The 24372-nt window shown below is 34.9% G+C and overlaps 1 protein-coding gene across 1 annotated transcript in view; it reads right to left on the bottom strand.

The window, feature by feature from the left end:
• AGL (amylo-alpha-1, 6-glucosidase, 4-alpha-glucanotransferase) overlaps nt 1-23520 on the bottom strand; it is a gene marked incomplete at its 5' end in the record, with an annotated part of 33894 nt that extends 10374 nt beyond the window's left edge. The window contains 22 exons of the mRNA XM_009583454.1: nt 1998-2173; nt 3342-3475; nt 5183-5319; nt 5898-6028; nt 6546-6680; nt 6805-6917; nt 7028-7152; nt 8323-8473; nt 8554-8706; nt 8968-9069; nt 9607-9770; nt 10843-10966; nt 12045-12232; nt 14676-14815; nt 15379-15476; nt 15567-15669; nt 15852-15972; nt 16278-16389; nt 16637-16818; nt 21564-21767; nt 22224-22390; nt 23310-23520. Of these exons, the coding sequence (XP_009581749.1) occupies nt 1998-2173; nt 3342-3475; nt 5183-5319; nt 5898-6028; nt 6546-6680; nt 6805-6917; nt 7028-7152; nt 8323-8473; nt 8554-8706; nt 8968-9069; nt 9607-9770; nt 10843-10966; nt 12045-12232; nt 14676-14815; nt 15379-15476; nt 15567-15669; nt 15852-15972; nt 16278-16389; nt 16637-16818; nt 21564-21767; nt 22224-22390; nt 23310-23520 (3171 nt within the window). The remainder of the gene's footprint in view (nt 1-1997; nt 2174-3341; nt 3476-5182; nt 5320-5897; nt 6029-6545; nt 6681-6804; nt 6918-7027; nt 7153-8322; nt 8474-8553; nt 8707-8967; nt 9070-9606; nt 9771-10842; nt 10967-12044; nt 12233-14675; nt 14816-15378; nt 15477-15566; nt 15670-15851; nt 15973-16277; nt 16390-16636; nt 16819-21563; nt 21768-22223; nt 22391-23309) is intronic.
• Nucleotides 23521-24372: the final 852 nt, after the last annotated feature.

Below are 24372 nucleotides of genomic sequence, written 5' to 3'. Positions count from 1 at the left end.
CAGCTGGCCAACAGGGTATTCCATACCATGTGACGTCATGCTCAGTATATGAATGGTAGGTGTGTTCCAGGAAGTAGCGATCGCTACTTGGTTATCGGTCAGTGTGGGTGGTGAGCAATTGCATTGTGCATCACTCATTTTGTATATTCTATCATTATCATTATTATTCTCCCTTTTCTGTTCTATTAAACTGTCTTTATCTCAACCCATGAGTTTTTCTCACTCTTACCCTTCCGATTCTCTCCCCATCCCACTGCGTGATGGGGGGGAGTGATCTGCATGGTATTTGGCTACCCGCCAGGTTAAACCACAACAACATGTATGTATAAAATAACCATTAGTAAAAATATATTCATATTTATAATTTTTTCCTAGATATTTCAAGATATTTAAAGTAAACAATCTTCTAGACCAAGTTCTTGATAAAATGAAATAAAACCTCATTTCAGAACAATTCTCTTCTAGAACTTCAAGATCACACAACAGAATTTCTCATATCAATAATAGTCACATTTAAATTTTTATCAAATCACTTTGTAACTTAACCAAGTGCCATCCTTTAATTAAAAAACTAACAAAAGGCAAAACTATGACAAGTTTATGCATGAGAGCCGTGCCACCTCAGTAGCATAAAGGGGATAAGACTGGAAAACTATGGATTTCTTCAGCCCAAAATTGTTCTCAGCCACTATAAAAGGAATCCTGCTTCTCTTTTCCAGCAGGGTCTAGAACTACATCTTACTGCAGACATTATAACATGTAACTTTAAGAATGACTCTGACTGATAAAGCATAATAATTACAGCAGTAAGGTCCATCCTTGTCTTTTCTTCTATTTATTAACTTTTTCAATCTAACAAACAAAAAATTCCGTATGGTAAAGTTTCAAAACAGCAGTCTCTTGTGCATGCGTGATAGAACAACATTTTAACTTCTATCACCTACTCTTCCAAAGCATTTGCTAATACTCAAATATATGGCAACAGCACTTGAGAATGACAATCCCTGTATGAGTTAAAAATCTCACAGACACAACTACCAGTGAATATGTGAAGGGAATATTTAAAACCAAACCCTTTAGTATAATTAATCTTTGTGACCAATTTAAGGGAACATGGTGCCTCTGTGCTTCTAGGTAACACTAAAGCAGGCAAATGGAATGTTACTAAAAACGAGAAACTAAAAGCAATAAAACTCCGTGAAAGACAGACGGCAAAAAGAAGAAAATAAACACCCCAGTGAGACAGATGCCATAGAACCTGTAGATGTTAAAAGTTTCTATGGTTTCAGAAAAGGAATGGGCCAACTCAGAACAAAAATAAATTCATTCTAAGCCACTAAACACAGAAGATAATACTTTTGACATAGGAAAATGTCCAATTCAAAGAATGCCAGATGCTGGCAGAACATTCGGAGGTATAAACACTATTTGCTGACTGCTTTTATGCTCTTTCCTTCTGGAGACAGTTTCAGATCAGGCGTTCTTCTGATCTGCTAACAGTTCTTTCTTTTTCTGAGAAGTTGTAAACAATAAATTCACCCTTGTACTCCATTACAATTAATTTCTTAAATTCATGTTTAAAAAAGATAAATTAAACCTATCATGCTAAGTGTATTTATCTCAAGCAAGTCTCCTGGAAAGAAAGAGAACATACTTGTGGTTCTCCATATATGATAAAAGTGGATATAGCTAAAAATGTCTCTAAATAAAGCATTTGTAAGTTCCCCCACCACCACCCCCCAAGAGCAGTAGCAAAATGGTTGTCCCCAAGAAGTACTGCTAGACAAAACTCCCATGTTTTTAATATGGGCAAATCTTTATCTTAAACACAAGTTAAAACACAGGGGAAAAGTGAGGAAAACTGCTACCTACATTTTATACATGGTTGCTGACACATGGATCCCAAGCACAACAGAGACAAATTTAATATAGTTACTAAAAACAGTTTAACTATTTTGGAAGACTTTTTTTTTTTTTTAAACATTTTCCTCACTTACCAGCTGCCAAGGAAACACAACACTGTTCTTTCTCATTTGTAATCTCATTCAGCCTATAGGGAATGTCATGTAAGGAAGGAGACAGATCTGGCAGACAAGAATATTTTCCTATCCCACACATCTGGACTGAGCCCAAGGAAAGGTGTTTAACAAATGTTGATCCATTCTGCACAAAGCTGTAATTCAACATAATTAAATTAAAATAACTTTGCATTCAGCAATATCAGTCTATAAAACGTACCCTTTTTCATTTACAAAAGATTATTATAAGTATTATGCATAACAAATATAATTAACTAACAACAAGTTAATATTAGTATTTTGCACTAACTAATTTTGTAAAAAAGCTTTAATTTGTAAATCACTTTTTTCCCCAAAATGAGCGTCCAATGTTAGCCTGTAATTTTAATCTATTAATGCCAATGGGAGTGTTTACGTCAAATACTTCCAGGGAAAAGGGTAAAAAAAGGGAATTGCTTTGGTTTACTTGATGCCTACCTACAGACCTAAGACCTCAAAAAAATGATAAAAGATATTTTACTATCAACAAAAGTTTTTGCCAAACCTAGTCAGTATTTTTAAAGATTGCCACACATTTTTCTATATATTCATATACATTAAAAATTGTAAATCAATACATTGGTTAACACATTGTCTAAAATAATGCAACCTGCACTCCTGACTAGTTCATTCCAAGTATTTTTTCATAAAATATACCACTTTCCACATGATCTCACAGCCATAACAAATTATATGCCCATTTTAACATATCTATTTTTACAAAACAATATGATTTGTTCAGAATGTTCATCGCTAGAATAAAGCCTCCAGTAAATTAATCTCCCTTCCCTTTCCAAGAAACAAAGAAGAAGCAGACACTGAAGATTAAACAGTTATTTCAAGAACTAAACAAAGTGTGCAGATAACGAAGGATATTTAGCTGTGTTAGAGAAGAAATGTTGAACAAAGCATCAGCATTTGGTATTTTCTGGTATCAGCAGTCTGGTATTTTCTTTTTTCCCTGAACTTCAAGGAATCATTGCAGTTGTACTACAATTATAGCAAAAAAAGTTTCCAAAACCTGGCAAAGAAGCGCTGTCTTAAGGTTTCCTCCTCCTACTGCACAATGCCAACAGTAGTTATAAATTCAAACCCTGGATAGACATCTGAACTCTCAACCTTCCAAACCACCACCATTAGAAGATGGATTTGATATTCACTACCAATTTTACCCTTTTACATCGGACAAGTATGAAAATATCCAAATTACATTCTCCAGCAGATAAAACTTAAAAGGTGCAAATATATACAGATACCTCTATAGCTCTGATATGCCAAGCATACCTAGACATCTGATGCCATCCCACATCCAGAAGCGTTGTGTATGCACCCACTAATATGGCATCAAAGTAACATGGGATGAGGTAACGTGGAATTCTCTTTAGGTAGACAAACATGGCCTTCAACCATTTACCAACCTATTAAAATACAATATAATTAGAACTTGATAACACTGTTCAAAAACCAGTGCTTTCAGGATCCATCTAGTTAAAGTATTTGTCACAGTTTTTGTACATTTATTACACTCAAGTTATGCTCAACCACCACAAAGATGAGGTTATCTTCAGTTATTAATAACACCACTACCAAGCAACCATTCATGTCTAAGAAGTTGTCCATGCTAGATATTTGTGGTAGAATTGCTGTATCCTCCTGCTCCAAAATTTCAGCTGAGAGAGGTGAACTCTAAGAAAAGTTGTAGCGAAAAATCTGTACTGTATCTGTACTATGACATAAATGGGCAAGAACATCAACTATAGAAAGAAATTATATTTTGCTAGTCTTGGGGGCGGAGGGGAGAGAAGATTATCAAGAAAAAGTTATTAAAACTGAGTAGCAAAGGAAAGCTGCAACTTAAGAGGCATCACTACGACCCAAGTGTGGGAAGGAGGTTTCTCATTGCTAAAGAGATAGGACTTCAAGAGATGAAGCTTGAGATCAGGGGCAGAAAAATTATCAGAAGGCTAAATTATGTACGGCCACTAGTGAAAATGACTGGAGATCTGGGTCTAGGACTCAGGATTCTGGAGCTTCACCATCCTTGTGTCACCATAGAACGTTTGACACCTGGGAAGTATTTCTCTTCTTTCCTTCCAGTACTGTTAAAGAACATCCTGACAACCTACTAGAAAGTCACTAAAGATTTAAACCTCGCAGATGAAGACTGCACAGATGAAGAAAGTACGTGTCAATATATTACATGATGACACTATACTTTTAACCTGGAAATCGTGAAGGGAAATTTACTTATGTAAATAGTGAAATTGTAAAGTTTAGTTTCATGTGACTTCAGTATACCTATAGGTACTTTATATTTTCTGCAAAGCAGGATGAGACAGTACAAATTAAGAACTCAAAAAATACACAGAGAAAATAAGCAACAATCTTTGAAGAACAGTAAATCTGGCAAGTATCAGACTAATTTCCCTTCTAGAAAAGCTCCATCTCTGAGTTCAGATTCAGCATTCACTTCAGTACAACATTAGACTGCTTTATCCATTCTTCTGCTTTATATCACTTACACTTGACTTTAAGAACAAAATGAAATAAGAATGCTAAAGCCTTTATGATATTAATTATGTAAGTCACCCAAATCAGGTCTTCATCTTGTGAAATTAATAAAGCAATTGCCATGCAGGAAAATAAAATACGACAAAGAAAGAAAAGGACTGTATTGTAATGCAGCTATACAGGTAACTTGAATCCCAGTAATTTGTATCTTCTCAATGCTTGACAGTGCAATCTTACTAAAACTGTATCATAACCATGTATGCCTCAGTAGTATTTAGGCCCTCTTTTGAAAGTACTTACTTAAAAAAAAAAAGGTTACTTCATTTTTATTTGAAGAAAAGTAATAAACAAACAGGGAAGGACCCCTGCAGGCCTTTATGTAAGAGCTAACAATCCCTCCATGCCCTACATATTTTTCACTTCCCTTTTGCAGTCTATTCTTAAATAGGATTGAGGAGAGGGAAGAAAAACATATTAACCGTTTAATCTCCTGGAAGAACTTGCCTAGACGAGAAGTTATAGACAGACTGAATTTAAAAATATACCAGTAATTGAAAAGGAAACAAACTAGTAATTTAAAACCCCACAGGCACCAGATAACTATTTTTACTCACTTCCGCACAGGCTCCTGCACGTGAAATCAGACGGTTACTGACATAATCAATCATCCAGTCTCCAGATCTTAAATTATCACAAAATGGATGACCCAAATCATTCTTTGGTCTAATGTCTGCCATCACTGACATTAACCCTGAAGATACAAACCCAACTCTGTATTAAAAGACACATCATTATCACAAACAGCAATTACAATTCAGGAGGAAAAGGTACACAGCAACAGATGCTTTAACTGGATTTAACTTATTACTTCTCTTGATCTGCAGAACGAGTTAGGATACAACTCAATTGTAGTTTCCTCAGCGTACATCCTAGACAGTTATGAAAATCATTGTGGAATAACTAGCATAATGGCATTCATATATTTGATAAATGATTGACACTCCTCAGTAATGCCTAGGGTTTAATTAATGTGACTTTTCACTGAAGGTCTATGTATTTTCTCTCTATTTGAAAAGCAAGGGCATTGGTGTTAAAACACATATTGAAATCTAATTTTGCAGCCCAGAGTATCAAGAGAGAGGGTTCTTGTTTAGTATGTGATTTCCTGGGTACAACCCTGATTAGTAGCATGGTCAAGCAGAAAAACACCTTACTGGTTTTTATCCAAACAATGGCACTAGCCATAAAATAGCATTAAGGTATGATCTAGATTGAGCAGCTCTATTTTACTTTTTTTCTTGACAGAAAAAAGAATGCTGAAACTATTACCTTGGAGGCCTGCATACTTCAGCGGTGACCAGTTTGGTATATTGTAACAACCTCCACCATCTTCTTGTTCTTCTGCCTCACACCTATACAGTACTTGATTTAGGTCAGCCAAAGTCAGTTTAGATGCAATACTGAAAAAACAGTGGAGAGAAAAAAAAAATTCCAAACCCAAAAGCAACATTAGTAGGGAAACAAAGAAAAGATTTCACAAACAATTCTAGTTTCAGACTTACATTAAAATAATTAAATATATACAACTCTCTCACCACTTAATCTTGGAAATTAAGAGCCTGATTTTTCAGATGTTCGAGATGTTCTGCTCAGTTGCTTTGGTATTTATTTAGAAACGCAGTATTAAGTACAAACCCCGAACAGTCATACCCCAACACTGACAAGAACTCCATGTTAGTAAGTCTACTTTAAGCAGCAATTACACAGAATGTGAGCAAAAGAGCCTGGGAAGTTTTTAAGTATTAACCTGCTTAGTATTATACATACAAAAAGAATACCTCAGAGTTTTTATTGCACTCTGACAATCCAAATCCATCAATAGTAAAAAAAATAAAATCCTCACTAAGTTTACAGACTGTTCTTCACTCCCACTGTAGCTCTCTCGGCTCTACTTCAGAAACTTAGAAGAATACTCACGAAGAAAATAACGTTTTTAATATAGGTGCTGAATGATCATCAGGAAGACTTCCAGATTTAAAATGAGGGCTGAACTGGATCAAATGATTGCGGAGTACACCAACAGCCTCTTGTGCCTTTGGGTCGAGACTAACTCTGTAAATATGAATGTATAACTTGTAGAAATGTAGCACTTACAATAACTATTCCCAAGTTACAAAACAAAGAATCCCATCATTGTTTTAACTAACACAGCCATTTGGCAATTGCAATAACATACCTGAATACTATTACACTTCCTGGTGTTAATTTTTCAAATTCTATTTCTTGAACAAATTCATTTGGCCCTTTTATGGCAGTTCCAGCTTGCTTTATAATTTTACTGTCTTTAATCTTAGAAAAGAAAACACATTTGCAACTCAAAGTCAATGTCTGTTTTCTAATACAAAATATCACAAATTACAAAATATTACATCAGAACATGGGCGAAGAAGGCCAATTACCTGGATATGCTCTCTGAGTTCCATTGTGAAATTAGGCAATCCATTTATAAAACGTTCATCTTTTTTGTAAGGACTAGCATTTCTCTCAATAGTTCTAGCCTCAAATACTACTTCTTCTATTTTTCCTAAGAAAAATTAAATCATATTGTAGCTGTTAAGATACTTTTAATTTAAAGTGATTCTTTTGAAAACATGAAGCAAAACCTAAAACTAAAAATCTAAATATTCAAAATACAAGTCTCAGTTGTACAGCTAAAGAACAACCAAACGTGACAAAACATATGGGGAAGTGTTTTAAATATACTATAAACATTCATTACATATTCATTGATTGTATTTAAAACTCAAATTTTGTTATTTTATAATAGATTAACCATAAAAATCAGACAACAATTAGTGAATTATAACCTGTCTTTTACTTATCACCAGCTCTGTTAGTTACCTTATTATCTTTTAGGAGACTGTATTAGATTGGTTTCCAAACTGCAGCTACAATTGGTTTAGCTTAAAAGTGTAACAACTTACAATAATATTCAAATATTCTAATTTTCTCTGTCTTTTCAGTAATCTACAAACTAAGGTATACAAGTCTTGCAGCCATTTGCAAATGTCTTAACATATAATGTGACTGACTTTAAAACAGGCAAACACATACACTCAAAGAACTGAGTATACTTAAAAAACCAGTCTGGAAAGCTCCTCTTCAGAAGTATGGCCAGGTAATGTGTAGAAGTCGTTATACTTTGCTACTATTAAGTATAGTAAATACTTTGCATATTTAATTAATATTATGTATGTATTACCTACATATTATCTTTATATTAACTTAAGCATTACCATGTTGTTTCTTACTAAGATGTATTTTAAAGCCACAAGAACAGTTGTATATAAGAAAGCTGAACAGCAATGACATCAACAAATATAACATTTTAGCCTTTTTCCCCAGTATAACACTTAATAAATAGTAATCCCCCCCAACTCTGTACAATTAACCATCTTGCTGTTAACTATTTCTTACCAGTCCACAAACAAGACAGTAAATAAAACCACACCCTCATGGGGAGCTTATAGCAGGAAGTGTACTCAATATGAATGCCTTTGAAAACCCCAGGCAAGGTAAGTTTGTTATTGTTTCTTTAACCGCTTTTGGTGCATGCATGTTAGTACACCTAAAAGGAGTGTTATATACTGAAAACTCTCATATTGATTTCATGTGTTTGAAGTTTAAAAGTATGGAATTAGAATAACTTGAATTTTTTGTACACCTGCCATCTCTTGAATAGAAATCTGATTACCTGGGATACACATTTCAGGTACTTCTTTACTGTAGAAGGAAGTTTTAGGATTCCTGAAAGCAGTTCGACTTACAGCCACAACAGATTGGTGTGTGTTAGGACAATGTCTTGTCACTGCCACTATATCTTCATCAACTTGATCTACATACACCTAGAAAAGACATACCATTGCAACTGTGCTCACTCACAACATAAATATGGAGAAATCGCAATGTTACCCTCACTTCTTGCCTGATTAAAGCCTTTAGCCCCCAGCTCCTGATGCAGCCTGTTTATGGCCAGCCTTCCTGCTAGAATTCCTGTTTGGAAATTAACTTCACCAGAAGACAGGTATACTGCTGGATTCCATTTTGCATAAAACCTCTCTTCAGATACTACAGAGATCTGTAAAGAAATTAAGATTTAAGCAACTATCAACTGCTCTGAAAAAAAAAAAAAAAAGACAAAAAAAACCCCGAAAAAACCAGCCAGAGGTCTCAACTATATAATGACTTCAAGTTTCATATGAAATTGGACAATCTGAAGTAATGCCAGCTAGTAAACTGCTTGGAATTTTAAATAAACAACATTAAAATACATGTCCTAGGACAAGAATAAAGTTTACATTTTTAAAAGTAACGTAGGAGTCAAACTGTGGACACATACCTGGTGTGGTACTAGTTCATCATAGCCTTTGGTGCTTCCTGTTGCGCAGCAAGCCATGGAAACAATCATTGCGCTAGGAAGAGCATCATATGCAGATCGGTGCTACGTTAAAAAATAAATAGGTAATAAACAGTGAAACAAAGACATAATTCATCCCTCCCAATTCAGCATACAGAAGATATACTCAGTTTAACAGAGGAATTGCTAATCACTATCACCATTTTCTCAATCACAACAGAAATTATTAAAAATGCACTAACAAAAGCAATTTAAGAGAAACGCTCAAAAATCAGCACTCCAATTCCCACCATTCTCTGTCATTCTCTCCTGTAAAACAGGAGCTTAGGAGAACAGGTTAACAAGCAGAGACACAACCACTTATAGTAGCTGCAATGAAAGAATCAAAACAGCTCATTAAGTAGCTTTATATACTTTTTCCCTTGAAAGGCCAAATCTTGAACATCAGAGCGAGTTGTATAAAATATTATTCTCTGCATGAAAACTTGAAGATCTGAAACACGTTTTTCCTAAATATCGCTCAGGAAAAACATCCGGATTGCACCAAGCCCTCCCATGGTTCAGAAGTGTCAATTCAGAAAATATTAAATGAAAACTTTGGTTTTCCGTTTAGGTACTCACCTGAATTGGACATTCATTATCATGTGTAATATCCATAAACAGTGCATGAGCAATAGCTGGCATCAAAGGCCTCAAACGTGGCTGAACAAAAGAGCCAACAGGTTCACCTCCAAAACGATAAACTAACCTTCCCTCTTCATGGCTATTATAAGCAGTCATTGCCTCTAAAGAACAAAATAGGTGTTTGCCTAAGAATAACTACCGTAGAGTAAAGCATGCACAAAGATGTTAACGCAGCATTTTACAGTTGTTATATTGGTGTGTTCAATCATTTTAATTAAAAAAAAAAATCACATTAAAATTACATTCTCCAATGTGGATACACAACCTTGGAGTATTCTATTTACTGTAATATATTAAGGTAGAAAAAGGTAAGGGGAAAAAAAAGGGGAAAAAAAAGCAGAGATCTGAAACTGTTTCTCATAGGCTTTAAGAAACTCACGCAACAAAAATCAGACATGATGCAGCACTTGCATAGCAGAACTGTGCTACAACTTCTTTTTCTCTTGCTAGAATAAGAGTGAAACATTTAACCTTCTCTAAACTAATGCAGAATGTCTTCTCTTATTTTACAGCTGGCACTGTATTTTTTTTGCTGAGCATCAAAAAAGTCACAATACAAAAACTGTACTTCTGATTACATGGAGTATGAAATTAAAAGTGGATAATCCAGAAGAAACCTTTTCCTTGGAAGAGCACGTCAACTATAATTTCCAATTGGAAAAAGACCACACACAGAGCAAGCCTACCTCTTATTAAGGAGGTAATGCCCAGCCTATTCACAAAGATATTGTCCAGTTCCTCATTTCCTGTGAACAGTTCAGCCACTACATACAAATCGGCTCGCAATTTTCTAGCTGTGTCCAGCATGTACTGCAAAAAGCACAGCCAAAAAAGCCACAGAAAGGGGAAAGGTAGATACAAAAAAGGGCAAGTTTCAAAGCTAGGCAGGGATTGGACAATAGGAAAATGCCATGCAGCAAAGACAAATAGAAAGCCAAAATTAAGAAACAAAAAAAAGTTGTTACACAGAAGAGGACACACAAACAAGCAAAATCGAAAATCAGCGTACAACACAGGAGAAGTTAAATGGAACATGAAGAAGAAAAGGTAATTGCATAAGCAAAGAACATGAATATGCAAGAAAAATAAAAAAAGCATACCAATGTTAGTTTCACATTAAAAACCCCAAACCATACACGACAATCCTACATAATTTTCAACTGCTTATTGTACCTCTAATCAGGCTGGTAATTCCCAGGCGGTTGACAAAAACATTGTCAATGTACTCACTGCCCGTGAAGAGTTCAGCTATCACATAAAGATTAGGTCTGACTGATCTGGCTGTTGCTAGCATCTCCTATAGACCATAATACATTTTTAATGCAAGACATTCATTGTCAGCAATGTATATGCAATCATTAACATGAATGTTAACCAAACATAAATGAGTGGTCTGTATATGCAGTTCATTAAAAAATATTAACAACAGGTAACATTCATAAAACCATGTTTGTATTTTACAGAGATTATTTATGGACTGAGTAATTCTAGGAAATTCTCTGAAGACTTTAAGCTAATTACAACTTTGTTTTTAAACAAAATCTTAACTCAAAATGCAAGAACAAAGGTTGGATAAAAGAGATACCTGTTAAGGTAAGAAATCTGAGGAGGACTTCAGTTTAAGCCTCCAAAGTTACCATCCAAAAAATAGCAACAATAAATGAAAGAATGGCAGAGGTTTTTAATGGCTGCATTTAAGAGCCACTTACAACTTTTGTGTGGGCAAATCAACTTGTTTTAGAGAGTTCTTCATAGATTTAGGCAGGCTCTGTAACCAAGATAAGACTAAGCACTAACAAGCTGCACTACTCAAATCTATTTAAAGTTAATTTACTAGGTAAGTACAATTTCTGCATGTAGTCAGCTCCATCGTAAACAATAAGCACTAATCTTAGCAACAAGCCTGCTAGACTAAACTTTCTGCAGGTGTTCTTTACCAACTTTTAAATTCTGGCAAGTAAAACACTTCTTGTTTAATTTAGCAATAGCAAAATATATATGGCAAAGAAACACTAAGACTTTCAACCAAGACTTGGCAATGACCCCAGTTAAAACTGACATACTGGATACTGGCAGTCATTGCACTAAGTCCATAGCTACGTAAGGGAAAAGTTAGCCAGGTCCATTTGCATCCGCAATATTTCAGCTAAAGTGGAGAATTAAATGATACAATAGCTACGTCATTCTAGTAACTGTTTAAAGTAGCTGAAACTGTATCTAAACATCACCAGTCAAGAAACTTTGCTTATGCTGTGAGGAAGATTCACTCACACCTGAACTCTGCCATGTAGATTCTGCAGATTTTGTAGCAAGAGTGCAGGACTTATTTCACAGACAGAAGCTGCTTTATAATAAACATGCTTAATTTCGCGTACCTCAGCTACATGAATAGGTGTTGAGTGACAGTTGTCAAGACGAACACCATGGAAATATTTGGCAGTGATTTCAGTGTATTTTTTCATATGTGCCCAGAGGTATGGGCAGTCTTCAGGTTTATTACCATAACGCAGTTTCACACTGTCTCCCCAACAAATAAGCTCTCTTCTCAAGTAAACATTTGAACCTGTAAGGGAAATAAATTCACTGTAGTGTATATATATAGTACAGAACGTGCACCAAAATGAAGATGTGGTATATAATTTTCTACTGCTGAAGAGTAGGAGAACAGTGTGATGAAGAGTAAAAATTCTAACAATAACCATATCAACTCAAAATCTATATACCTTACACTGATGTATAATTTCAGACTACTCCAAGGGAATAGTTAACTTCTATAGTGATACTGAAATAATTCTTCAGATTGAAATCAATTTCCTTTTAATTCTTCAAAGTAGTATAAAAACTGTACTTGAGAAAAAAAAGAAGAAAAAAGCAGCAAACAAATGAACAAAATCAGTAGTTCGGTTGTTTATACTGGCCAAATTCAAAAAAGCATCTCACTGTGTTACCATAAACTGCCACAGCCACAATTAAAATTTTATCTTCTGTTAACAGCAGACTGTGATGATGTAAGGCAAATTTCCAAAGTACTTAGGCAGGTAGGTCACTTAAATGGACGAAGTCCCTAAATAATTTTTGTGTGTATGAAAATATTTATCCTCCATCTAGTCTAGAGTTTCATATACTATTTTTTGCCTTCTTTTTGATGCAATCAATTAAAAAAAAAAAAATCTTTAAATCTGAGTTCACCTGTAATACACTTACTGCACAGAATATACTGATGGAGGTTTAACTGTGACAAAGATTTAAATAATCAGTCATGTCTAAAAAAGTGACTTCTCTCCTATATAAATCACATATTTGACAATGGCAGTAATATCATTTAAAAAACAAACCAACCAACCCACCAAAACCCCACACTATTTGCAACATGTAATATCCAGGCACAATCATGGAATTGTCAATAATCAGACCACACATAAGAGAAACACAATTATCTTTGAGCCATCAGTCTTCTGAAGGTCTGTTTATATTCACCTTATCTAAACCTGATCAAAACATGAACAGGGCCAGCAACACTCAGGATGGGTAAGACGAGATATTCCATTGCTTTCTGCTACTCCTAGGCCAGCTATACTGATGCATCACCACAGTTATTTTAGTGGCTGAACCTTGAATCAGATCAGGAAACTTGTTCAGCTGAAAAGCAATCCTGCCTTAGCAAAGAGATTATTTTTCAGCCAGACTAATTTCCTAAGGCTCACATTATGGACACCTAAGTGACTGGACCTACACAATGAAAGACACACAACAAAAGTAAGCAGCTGGTAAGTACAGAGCAGGGATTTTAAGTCACCGCTACTTCCAAAAACATTCACTTAAGCACAGCCTACCTTTTATCTTTACTAATGGCAACATAGCTACATGGACAGAAAAATTGGCTTTCTTTGGATGTACACCATGATTTTTAAGGGCCATTTACAGAACTAGCTGCATTTGTTTTACAATTCCTATATTTGTGCCCTTATGTATCATCTTTTCAGACTGTATTCTCAGTTGAAAGAACGTGTAGCATAAAACAAAGGTATAACACAAGTATAAAGCACTCAAAAAGCTATAGACGAATTAAGAGAGAAAACTCAGTAATGGAAGTTAGGTATGCTAACTAAAGCCAGTGACTGAAGAAAAAAAATACAACAGTCTGCCCAGAAGAAAGCGCAATTAGCTGAAAGGCAACTGAACAAAAACACCCTTGAAACACCTATTATCTTCATTCTTGTGAAGGAGGAAAAAAAAAGTAAATAAAAAGCAGTGAAAGGGCTGTAGATTATTTTGCAGAAATGAAGTGTTTGCTAATTCCAGATCACTCTGGAGTATCAGATTAGCTTTTAAAGCAGACTCAACAAACTTGTAGATAGATGTTTTTAATTAAACTGGCCTTTGTTTGATTCAGTTTACAAAGCAAATGACTACTCTGAAAACAAGAGTTGTCAACCTTGCTTTATTGAATATCAATGCTGTCCCCAAAGGAGTTAGAATACAATATTTTAGTGCATAGTGAATTCATACCCTGTCTTACCTTCACAAGTAATCTGCACACTTATTTTGGATTAACTGGGTCACCTCTTGACTGCCTGACTGCCACTCACTGGACCTTTCAAGGATCCAGTTTTTGCTCACTAATGCAGTAAAATACTACCCACCTTTTTATTGCACTAGTTTTCTGCCACACTGTCATTGTCTTATGGAAATGCCAACAAGCAGTGGTGTTGGAACAAAGTAAGCAAAGACTATGACAGAAGTGGGGAGGCAGGATGTCCCCATTTCAGTGGCAAAAAGCTGGTAATTTCCCTCTCAAATCTTGCAAAACTGTACCTCAAATCCCGGTTCTTACAGTTGATCTGTATGCTGAATGGGAAATAAGAGTGCTATAAACTGAGTACCTGTCTACTCTTCTGCAGCTTCATAGGAATACCTCTGGAAAAACAATGGCTTAAATAAAATACTTTTTGCTTTGGATAGAATATCAGAAGGTTTATAAAAGGATTCAAAGTTCTTTTACAAACCTGGTTCTGCAAAGTTTCTAAGAGGATCATCTCCCATAACCCAGCCATTATGAGCCATGAAATAACAAGCTTTATCTGGCTGATGTATCATAGTTTCTTCTTCCTCCACAGTCAGCTCTTTGAACGGATAAGTAAAATACCTACGGAATAGACAAGCAACTAAAAAAAAGACAACAAACCCAAATGTAAGGTAACCTAAGCTGAAATTCATTGTCTTTGAAATTAAAATACCTGCTATGAACTGGCTTGTAGATAAAACAGATACAAAAAAACCCTAGCTGCTAGACTATAAATGATGGGGAGTTTTCTATTTTGTAGCATGTCTTGAAGGAGAAAGGAAAGGTGTTGCCACTATCTTGGTGTCAGCTGGTAGTGTAAGATTAAAGCCCTAGACCTTCAGATACACGAGTGGCATCAAGTACATCAAACTTGAAAAGTGTAAGCTGTCCTAGTTCCACCCCTCTTCCACCTACAAGGACAATTTGCAATATGTAAGGCTCTGAGTATTGTTTCATGCTCTTTGGTCACGTTTGTTTATTACACAGTTATCATTGTTCCTTAAAAAAGACAGTCAATTCATTAGGTGGCATTTGTCCATGGGAAAGAAAACGTACACTTGTACATATAAATGTATACTTCTAATGAACTTTGAACTAACTTTCCCTGGATATATTCTAATAGATTCCAAACAAAAAAAAAATACCTGGTAACTAAAGGATATTTTCTACTGATAGGACCCAGCTTAGGACCATCGCCAGCCAGTCGTTCATAAACCACAGTTCCCACAAGACAATTGACAGCCTAGAAATAATTTAATTATGCATTATTGAAATGCCTACATTTATTTGCAATTTAAAACAGTTCAGCATTAAAACACAGTAATTCTAAGACCTGCTCTTGATGGTGATTAGTTTGTCTGTATTGTTCAGCATTCAGTTCCTCAATCCTCTTGCGAAACCAGTTACAACATTCTTCTATTGCAGCTGGTCCATTGCTTATCAGGAGGACATTAAAAGCAGAGAACAATCAGAATAGTTTATTTTTAAAACATGCAGTATACATAACTAAAAGGAATGAAAAATTAAATTTTTCCCATCTCTGAAAATAATTTCAGTTATTTGGTTGTGCAAATTTAACTTCACTTGTGATTTTAACTTATGATCAATAATACAATACCTGTGTGGTATGAACGTTGCCAATGCTATATTCATATCTACAGTACAGCCAAATCGTCTATAATCAGGGTCCTGAACTATCTGAAGATGTTGATTTGGATCAGATTTAGTGCTCATTTTGCCTAAGGACAAGATAGAAAAGAGTATTCATAAAGTAAAAATAGGAATTACATTTAAAAGACATACAACTTTTATAATTCTAGCATAAGCAAGATATGGGCAGATAAAGGCTTTGAAGGCGTGTAAAGTCTTCAAAGACTTTACTAGCCCTCAAAGCATTCTTGCATGCTTAAATCAGCGTGGTAGATTTCTCACATAGCAAAAAAAGGGATTATTTTGATTTCCAGCTTATTGTTAAGTTTACCTATAAGTTTCTTGAACTATAAATATATAATCCACATGCTTCAGCAACATACCCTTCCTTTACCTTGAGTTAGAAGGGTTTTAAATTGCTGCACAGCTTTGTTAACATCCACTTGGAAAAATTCCCATAGTTTAATTTTTGGATATATATCTTCCCAAATTATTTTACGGATACACTGTAAAAATAAAAATTATGTTAGTTAATAATGTTGAAGACTAATATAATTAAGAAAAGCTAAGTGCTCATGTGAATTGTTCAGGAAAAAAAAATATTGGGGAGTATAGGGTTATTTCATTAAATATATCTGCAAAGTATACACCATTTTTTTGTGATGTTGTGCACTTCCACAATCTTAGAAATATTAAAGGCTTATTCAACTATTTATAGATTCATTAGCTTATACGTAGTTCTCACTAACTTACATTCAGGTGAAGATCATTTTCAATCAACGGAGGGACCCCTTTAGTAGTATATTTTCCATCAGCCACCATACAGGTCAAGTGCCACAGAGCTCTATCCAAGACCCAAGCTGGCTTCAGGTGAGGAGAATTTACAAGGTTATAGCCACATTCTGGATGCATCCTGAGCCATTCACTGTTAGTAGCTTATTCAAGAAAGGGAGGGGGGAGGAAAAAAAAAAAGTAAGTACACAAGCTGAACACTTAGTTGTTTTGTGCAAAGGTTTTAACACCAAGAAGTTAAGGTACTACGGCGTGTATACTTAGTTTACATTTCAATTAACGTTTTCCATACCAACAGAAAATCATGTCTTATGCAAAGGTGTGCATTACTGACAGCCATTTGTTTTGCAACAAATACAGTTGCAGAGACTGCAGAGGAACTTTGTTAGTTACATAAAAATATGCAATAGTACCACCAATTCTAAAACACTAAAAAAAAAAAAAAAATCACATTTTTGTTGCTGGAAATATATCAAATAATGGACATGAAATGCTCTTTTGTGTGTTGAAAGCCAAACATACAACCCAAACCAAGATTTAAGATGGCCTAAGTTGTTTATTTTTTAATATTAAGTTGTTTATTTTTTAATATTCTTAACCCTAGATGATACATACACAGAGCCAGAGAGCAAGAGTGCACACACACCACTCGGGAAATAATTAATGAAAAATGTAGTGAAATGGGCTTTTAAGAAAGGATTAGCTGTGACAGTGTTGTGTACATAGTAAGAATCAGAGTGGTGGGAAGCAATGCCACCAAGTCCTACACAGGAAGATGAGTGTACTGCCTGGTGCATGCAAATGCAACACTAGTTCAGATCAAACACGACACTCTACTGTGTCTATTTTCTAAACTTCCCCCGTAGCATCAACAAGCACCAGAAGATATGCTGAACATTAAGAATTAACTCAGAGAGGGTAAGGAGCCTTCACTAGAAAATGGGTGTAATATTCTAATATAGACAGTAGTGTGCATGCAGAAATGTGAGTAAATACATACATAGCAGAGAGAATTTTGATTTTGGAAGTATGACAATGAAGAAAAAATCGTCAAGAGTTAATTTCTTTCCATTTTTGGAACTATCCTAAACACAGTTTAACTGAAAATAGTTTTCATATATTCTTTTGAATGAATCTCTGCAACTGAAAAACTAAATGTAAAAAAAAAAAGCACAGAGTGCATAAGAAAAACAAAAAAAATTTTACTCAGGTTTTACAAGGCTTTTTTAAAAATAATTTTTCATAGCACATGTCTTATTAATCCATTGTTTTAGAAAAGCAGATTAAAATAGAAGTAGTACTTCACACAAGGGAAAACATATAACAAGTTATTATATTGGAAATGTGAAGAAAGAGCTATTAATGTGTCCAAAATTATAACAGAAAAATTAACACCTAAAAACCAACTTTGCTTAAAGAAGTTCAAACAAAAATGTCAAAGGAAAAGAGCATGCTCTCTTAGTCTATAATATGAACAGCTTTTCTGAACACCCTCTTACATTACATCTCAAGACCATTATGAACATGGCAAAATTCCATGTTTATAAGGTCAAACCACTCGTGGAAATTAAGATCTTCATGGTTTAAATGCCACCGGTAACTAAAACCATCATACTTATTTTAAAGTTACAAAAAGCAATAATAAGCTCAGGCTGTTAAAGGCTGTTCTAGGCCAACCAGATTCCGCTCCCTCCTCTTTTTTTTTTTTTTAAATACATATACTACTTCAGAAAAAAATTTTTTTCTCCAAAAAGCAAAACTAGCTTACTCTATTCATCTAGCAAGAACCATGATTTACTATAAAGGACTTTCATGAGTAAATACAATTAATTCTAAAAAGACAATATATCATTAAATCTAAGGTGTGTCATGCAAAAAAAAAGTCAACAGGCCTTCCACTAATCCTGGTACAGAACAGAATGATATTTTCTGATCAGAAGGTAAGCTCCAATGATTCACAACATAACACCAAAAGAAATCTAATTCTGCAGACAAAAATTTGCCCAAAACATCACTTGTGATTACATTTGTTACAGCTAAGGAGAAAATACACGTCAGTATAAATATATGGAAATATTAAGATGAGGAATTACAAAAAACAATTTCTAAAATTCATTGCATTCTTATTTAAGAAAATAATACCACATTTTTCAAAGGACTAATTCATTGTTATATAAATTAAACACAAACTTAATATTTAGTCGTGATGCCCACTGCTTAAGACTTCTTTTTTTTTCCCTCCCCTTTATAAAGCTGAGAAAAGGTTGTGTTTGATGCGATTAGTCAAGAGCTTGGAAGTAGGATTTATTCAAGTCTTAAATTGCAATTAGACAATAATAGCCTCTTCTGAAAGATAAAGAAAATATAATTTATTTCAGTTTATTGTATTACTTCATATGATTTATTACAGCCACTGAAAGCTCAGAAAAGAAAAAAAACCAACTCTCCTTTTTCTATCTCCTAGTGAAAATTAAATGCCAGTGAACACAGTATTTCTTATTTGAGGGTGTTTGACCACCCTGAAGGAAATGGCAGCCCAAAGAGGGCCCATCTACCCAGTTACCAGACAGGGTTTGCAAGTTTATCTATGATACTCCTGCTAACATGCCAAAGATGCATCTATATTTAACACTAGCACATGCATCTACTTTACTTTTAAAGTCAGGCCATAGAGGCTTTCATTAGACATTAACAGAGATGTTAACATCAAAAACTGATTCCCACCCTTCTCTACTGTGCAAGCAGTCTGTTATCCATTCCAGTGTAAAAACCAAACACCTTAGCTTAACTGCTTAATACTGAAAGTGACTGTCTGACTTTACAACAGGAGCAGAGGGGAAGCATTGCCATTTTTACACAATGGTCTCAGCCAGAAGGCAGAAACTACCAACAGAACACAACCACTGTAAGCTGAGGGCTCATGAGCTGTTAGAATTACCAGCATTAGAGGATTTACTGTGAGACAACTTAAGCTTTTAATGCAGACATGCTGTTGGAATTAATAATGATGTGCAAATATCCATAATCTGCTCAAAATAACTGACTATACATTTTGTGTCTTTTATATTCAAATGGGTCTATGAAACATGCTGTACAATTAAATCACCCTAATGTGCAGGAATGAACTAATTTAACTACCAGAAATTACTGTTCAATTAAAATAGCAAAAAAAAAAGTAAAGTTAAATTTCCATCTAATCAAGATCCAGACAAAAAGAACGCCAAAAACTAGTTGCCTGTTTTCCTATTTCAAAAGCCCCCAAAATGTTTTATCTTCACAGGCATATACAACATTATTACTTACTCAGACATTTATCAATGTATCTTTCTGCTTATGCTAAATTTGGCATTTAACAAAGTTTGGAGTCAGTTGTAAATCAAGAAGTTTTGATTATAAACAAAGAGCGGGGGGGGGAAATCCGGTTTTTAAAGTTTGAAAGCAGGAAAGAAAGCCATCAGGTATACCTTGCTTAATGATGTAAGTCAGGACCATGGTCATTTGAATATTTCTATCCTGTTAGAAGACACTTCTAAACATCCTTTCACCACAGTATAAACATTTAGCCCAATGAAGATTACTTTGAACTCTGAATGTAACCTGAAAAAGTCCTTCTACAAATGTAGCTAAGTAATAATGTGACATTTTTCTTCTCAAATATATTTTGGAGTCTAATAGTTAGTTTAGACTTAGATACTTCTGTCCATAAAAACACTCTTCTTGGTAGTATGCAAATATACACAGTAAGAAGATGACAGGATCTCAAGCGTGTGTGAAACTGGACTTCTAGTTGGTAAAGTGCAAGAAATTTTTTAACCAAAATTGGGAGAATGTTTGAAATCCCGATTCCCTATGACACATAGCCAATAACTATACTTAGTAACTTTTCAACAAACAGATAGGGCAAACAACAGGGCCCACATTGCATTGCAGACTGACTGGATAGGAATGCTTGGCAGCAGTCAACACCAAAGAACTAAAGCAAATAAAGCTTGAAATTCACAGATATCTGTGGTTAAGGTTTTTTTAAGCCTCAAAGGACTGTAACAACAACATACAGAATCATTTATTGCACTCTCTGCTGTAAGAATGTTAATTATTGTGATCTTTAGAATTACAGCGTAAGATGAAAACTGCATTATAAACATAACCAAAGTAAACTCATTATCCAAATAATCAGCAAACTTACAAATTATGAAGTACTATAATTTAAATTTCATCAGATCATACTGAAGAAAACCCACTGTCCCTCTCTGCACAACAACTTTAGCTATGAAAAGCAATTAAGAGAAGTAAAGCCTTCAATGCATTGGCATATCTATGCTTAAAAAACCCCCACCCCAAACACAAAGCTCTCTCTTTTTTTTTCCCCCCTTCCCCCTCAGACTGAGCTGTAACATTTCCTCCATTGCTTAATCCTAGCCTCTTGTCCCTATTCTGTTTGTTGTCTGCATTTTAGATCGAAATTAGAGAAGTTACTTTTAAGCAGCTACAAGAATAATACCCTGTTTAACAAGAAGGTACTCAGTTAATGTTCACCAAATAGTTCATAATGCAGATTTCATTCATTTATGTGGGAGCTGCACACCGCAGACCATAAAAATAAGCATATTATAAAAACACAGACACAAGCACAGTTCATTAATTCTCTCTAAGAAGGGCTCTATTCACTCTTTCAGTAATAATATGAAATTCTTTTACATCTGTTATGGAGACATATCAGTTATAATTGTAAAGAGTTGTCCTGAATTTGAGAGATTCAAAGACAGAGACAACTAAGTTGCTTAAAACAGCTACTAAAAGATGGGTTCAAGGGGGAAAAGTTAAGGGAAATAATGAAATAATGAAATTAAAGGACCAATCTGGTTATTAATACACACAAAAATCGTACCAGTATGATTGTAGACTACATCTGTGATGCAAAGCATATTCCATTCATTTTTCAATTTTTCCACAAGAGCTCCTATATCGCTCCAAGTGCACTTTTTATTATGGCTTGAAAATTCAGGATTTACTTCTAACTGATCAGCCAGTGAATAACATGATCTAGACAGTCCAAGCTTCTGCAGTGGTGTGAAGTGAATCATGTTGTAACCTACATAATAAGAAGTGATTCATTTAATAAGGAAAACAAATTTCAGTCAAAGTTAATTGAAAGAAGCGTAATAAGTTAGTTATAACATGTACTTAAAGCTAGTGTTTGGAATAACCAGTGCGAATGAATCTGAATCTTCTCCCTGAAATTCTACATAACACAAGCTTTAAAAAAACCTCACCCTGTCAGTTCTACAAACTTCCAAGTCTATCTGAAATCAAAAAAATAAATCAAAAGTGGTTTCCCATAACAGGAAATCCCTGAATTTTTTCACCTCTGCAAATATTTTAATAATTTCACTGACTTAATCTGGTAATTAAATTGAATCTAGTGGAAAACATTTAGTCTACAAACTAAAGAACAAATGAGCTGTTTACACAAAGGCTCTTCAGCGTAACCTTGGTTTTTGATCGTAAGACAAAAACATGTACTCTTTAATATGTGTATTGGCATTACCTGTTTCTTTTGCAACTTTAAGCCTATCTTCCCATTCATGAAATTGTCCCAGACACTTAGCAAGGAACGTCTGGAGTGTAACACAATCCAAAGGTAGCACATGATTATCGGCTCCAACATGCAAAATAGGATCCACAACTATGTAACCTCCACCACTTTTTTCATTTCTAGGAAAAATTAATTTTCATTATATAGTAAACACTGATTGTACCAGTCAGTTTCAGAAAGAGAATCCAACAAGCACAGCTATTTCAAAAACACAGTAGCCCAGTACAGTGGTCAGGGGGAGGTGGGGAACAGGATTGCAGGGCACCTGAAGAAAATAGGAAACACTGAAGAGATATTAATCTCTTAGGCATCACCTCTCTACTGGACTTATGCCATTACAAGAATACAATTGGGATACAGAGCTTTAAACTCTATGCAAAAGTGAGATACCTTTGTTATTTTCTGCAACAGAGTACCGGTTCCTCCTTTTAGGATATGGACAGAAACAAAGCAAGCATGACTGCCCATCTTTTATACAAAGACCTCCATTTGGAGCACCATCCTCGGTAAGAGACCGAAGCTAAATGCCCTTTTAAGCCTGAGGGAATTTAACCATCCATTTTCCAGAAACTCAGAATACCAGACTACAATCATTACAGATACTGGCATTCTCTTCTGCACTTGTCCTGTTGAAACAAAGGAGGAAGTAAAGAATGTGAAGTAAAGAATGCCAGAACCTCTGTGCTAGAAGGATAGAAAACAACCTTCAAAGCCAATGAAGAAAGTACAAATTCATCATTCTGATACTTAGAATGCTCACGACTTTGAAAAATAGTAAAAACGGCTTGCCTTCCCAACAATTACAGAAAATTGATTAACTTTGTTCTGTGTATTCTCCAGAGTATCTTTGCATCCGAAAGTATTAGACAACTACCACAGCTACTGTCTTTCATTAGCAGATTCAGATAGGCCCCATGGTTGCATTTTGAAAAATGCATGGAAAAAAAATGTTTTTATTCTTAACAGTGATTTCCTCAGGTTAAAACGTAGACCAAGGGAGCAGACTGCATTTGGCTGTAAGTATAGAATTTCACTTACCCAAGACTGAAATAGTACTGGTATGACCCAGAAATTTGGAGATCCAGCTTGCAGTATTTGTCAGAGTCATCTTCTTTTCCTGTGGGATTGTGCCACAATAGTGTCCTGAACTTGTGGCGATCAAATACTTCTCCAGAAGCTGGATAATTTGTGTACACGGTAACGGGCTTGCCTTGAAGAGTCGGGCCCAATCGGAACTGTAGTTCAAAACCTCAAGAAAAAAGATCAAATCACTTTATCAGGATATTTTTATTCTGTAATTACAAATCGTAATTTGATATTACGTTAAGAAGAAAGTGTACCAACATATCTGCCAAGAATTTCAGCAAAATGGTATATTTCTACAGCACTATCTCTCCCCACTTTCCTAACATTGTTCTTTGCACACTTTACATATAGTCCTTTTCCTTTACTTGTATGGCACTGTTTATCTCCTTTCCAATTTGTTCCTCTCTGCTATATAAAAAGTCTTAAGCACAAAATACAGCAAAACATTATGATCATCAGACTACATACAATTTTATGCAGATTTTGGTTTATGTAGTATTTAAGCATTTAGGTTTAGCAAGTTATATATTAACCTGACCCGCGAAAACATCTGAAAAAAAATTAGCAACACATTTCAAAACAGAAAATATTTCAAATCCCTTCATTCTCCATTTAGGGTTCACTAAACAACGCTAAATTCCTTATGCTTTTAACTGTAAAATGATATATACTCTTGTGAAATCTACAATGTACAAACAAATTGTTAAACTTTCAGAAAGCTCAACAAATCAAAGGGAGTTTTGTATATGTGCTGCAGGTCACACACACATAGAAAGAGCAGTATTTAGGCTTAAGATACCCATGATAACGAGAACAAAATTAAGTTAAAATATCAGGACCTAAAACCGTACTATAGTCTGTTCAGTTGGATATGAAAAATTCAGTTTAGTCAACAGGTTTCAGAATAGGTTTCCACTTGCAGGTATGAGGGCCACTATCATGTGCATGGCTAATTACAGGATCCTTTCAAGTGACTGAAACAGGTATAAGTGTTTGCAAAATAACTTTTACTAAA

Source organism: Fulmarus glacialis, unplaced genomic scaffold (genome assembly GCF_000690835.1).
Source record: "Fulmarus glacialis isolate BGI_N327 unplaced genomic scaffold, ASM69083v1 scaffold34868, whole genome shotgun sequence".
Taxonomy (NCBI): Eukaryota; Metazoa; Chordata; class Aves; order Procellariiformes; family Procellariidae; genus Fulmarus; species Fulmarus glacialis.
Note: the sequence above shows the minus strand (reverse complement) of the source record. Positions and strands in the feature narration are given on the sequence as shown.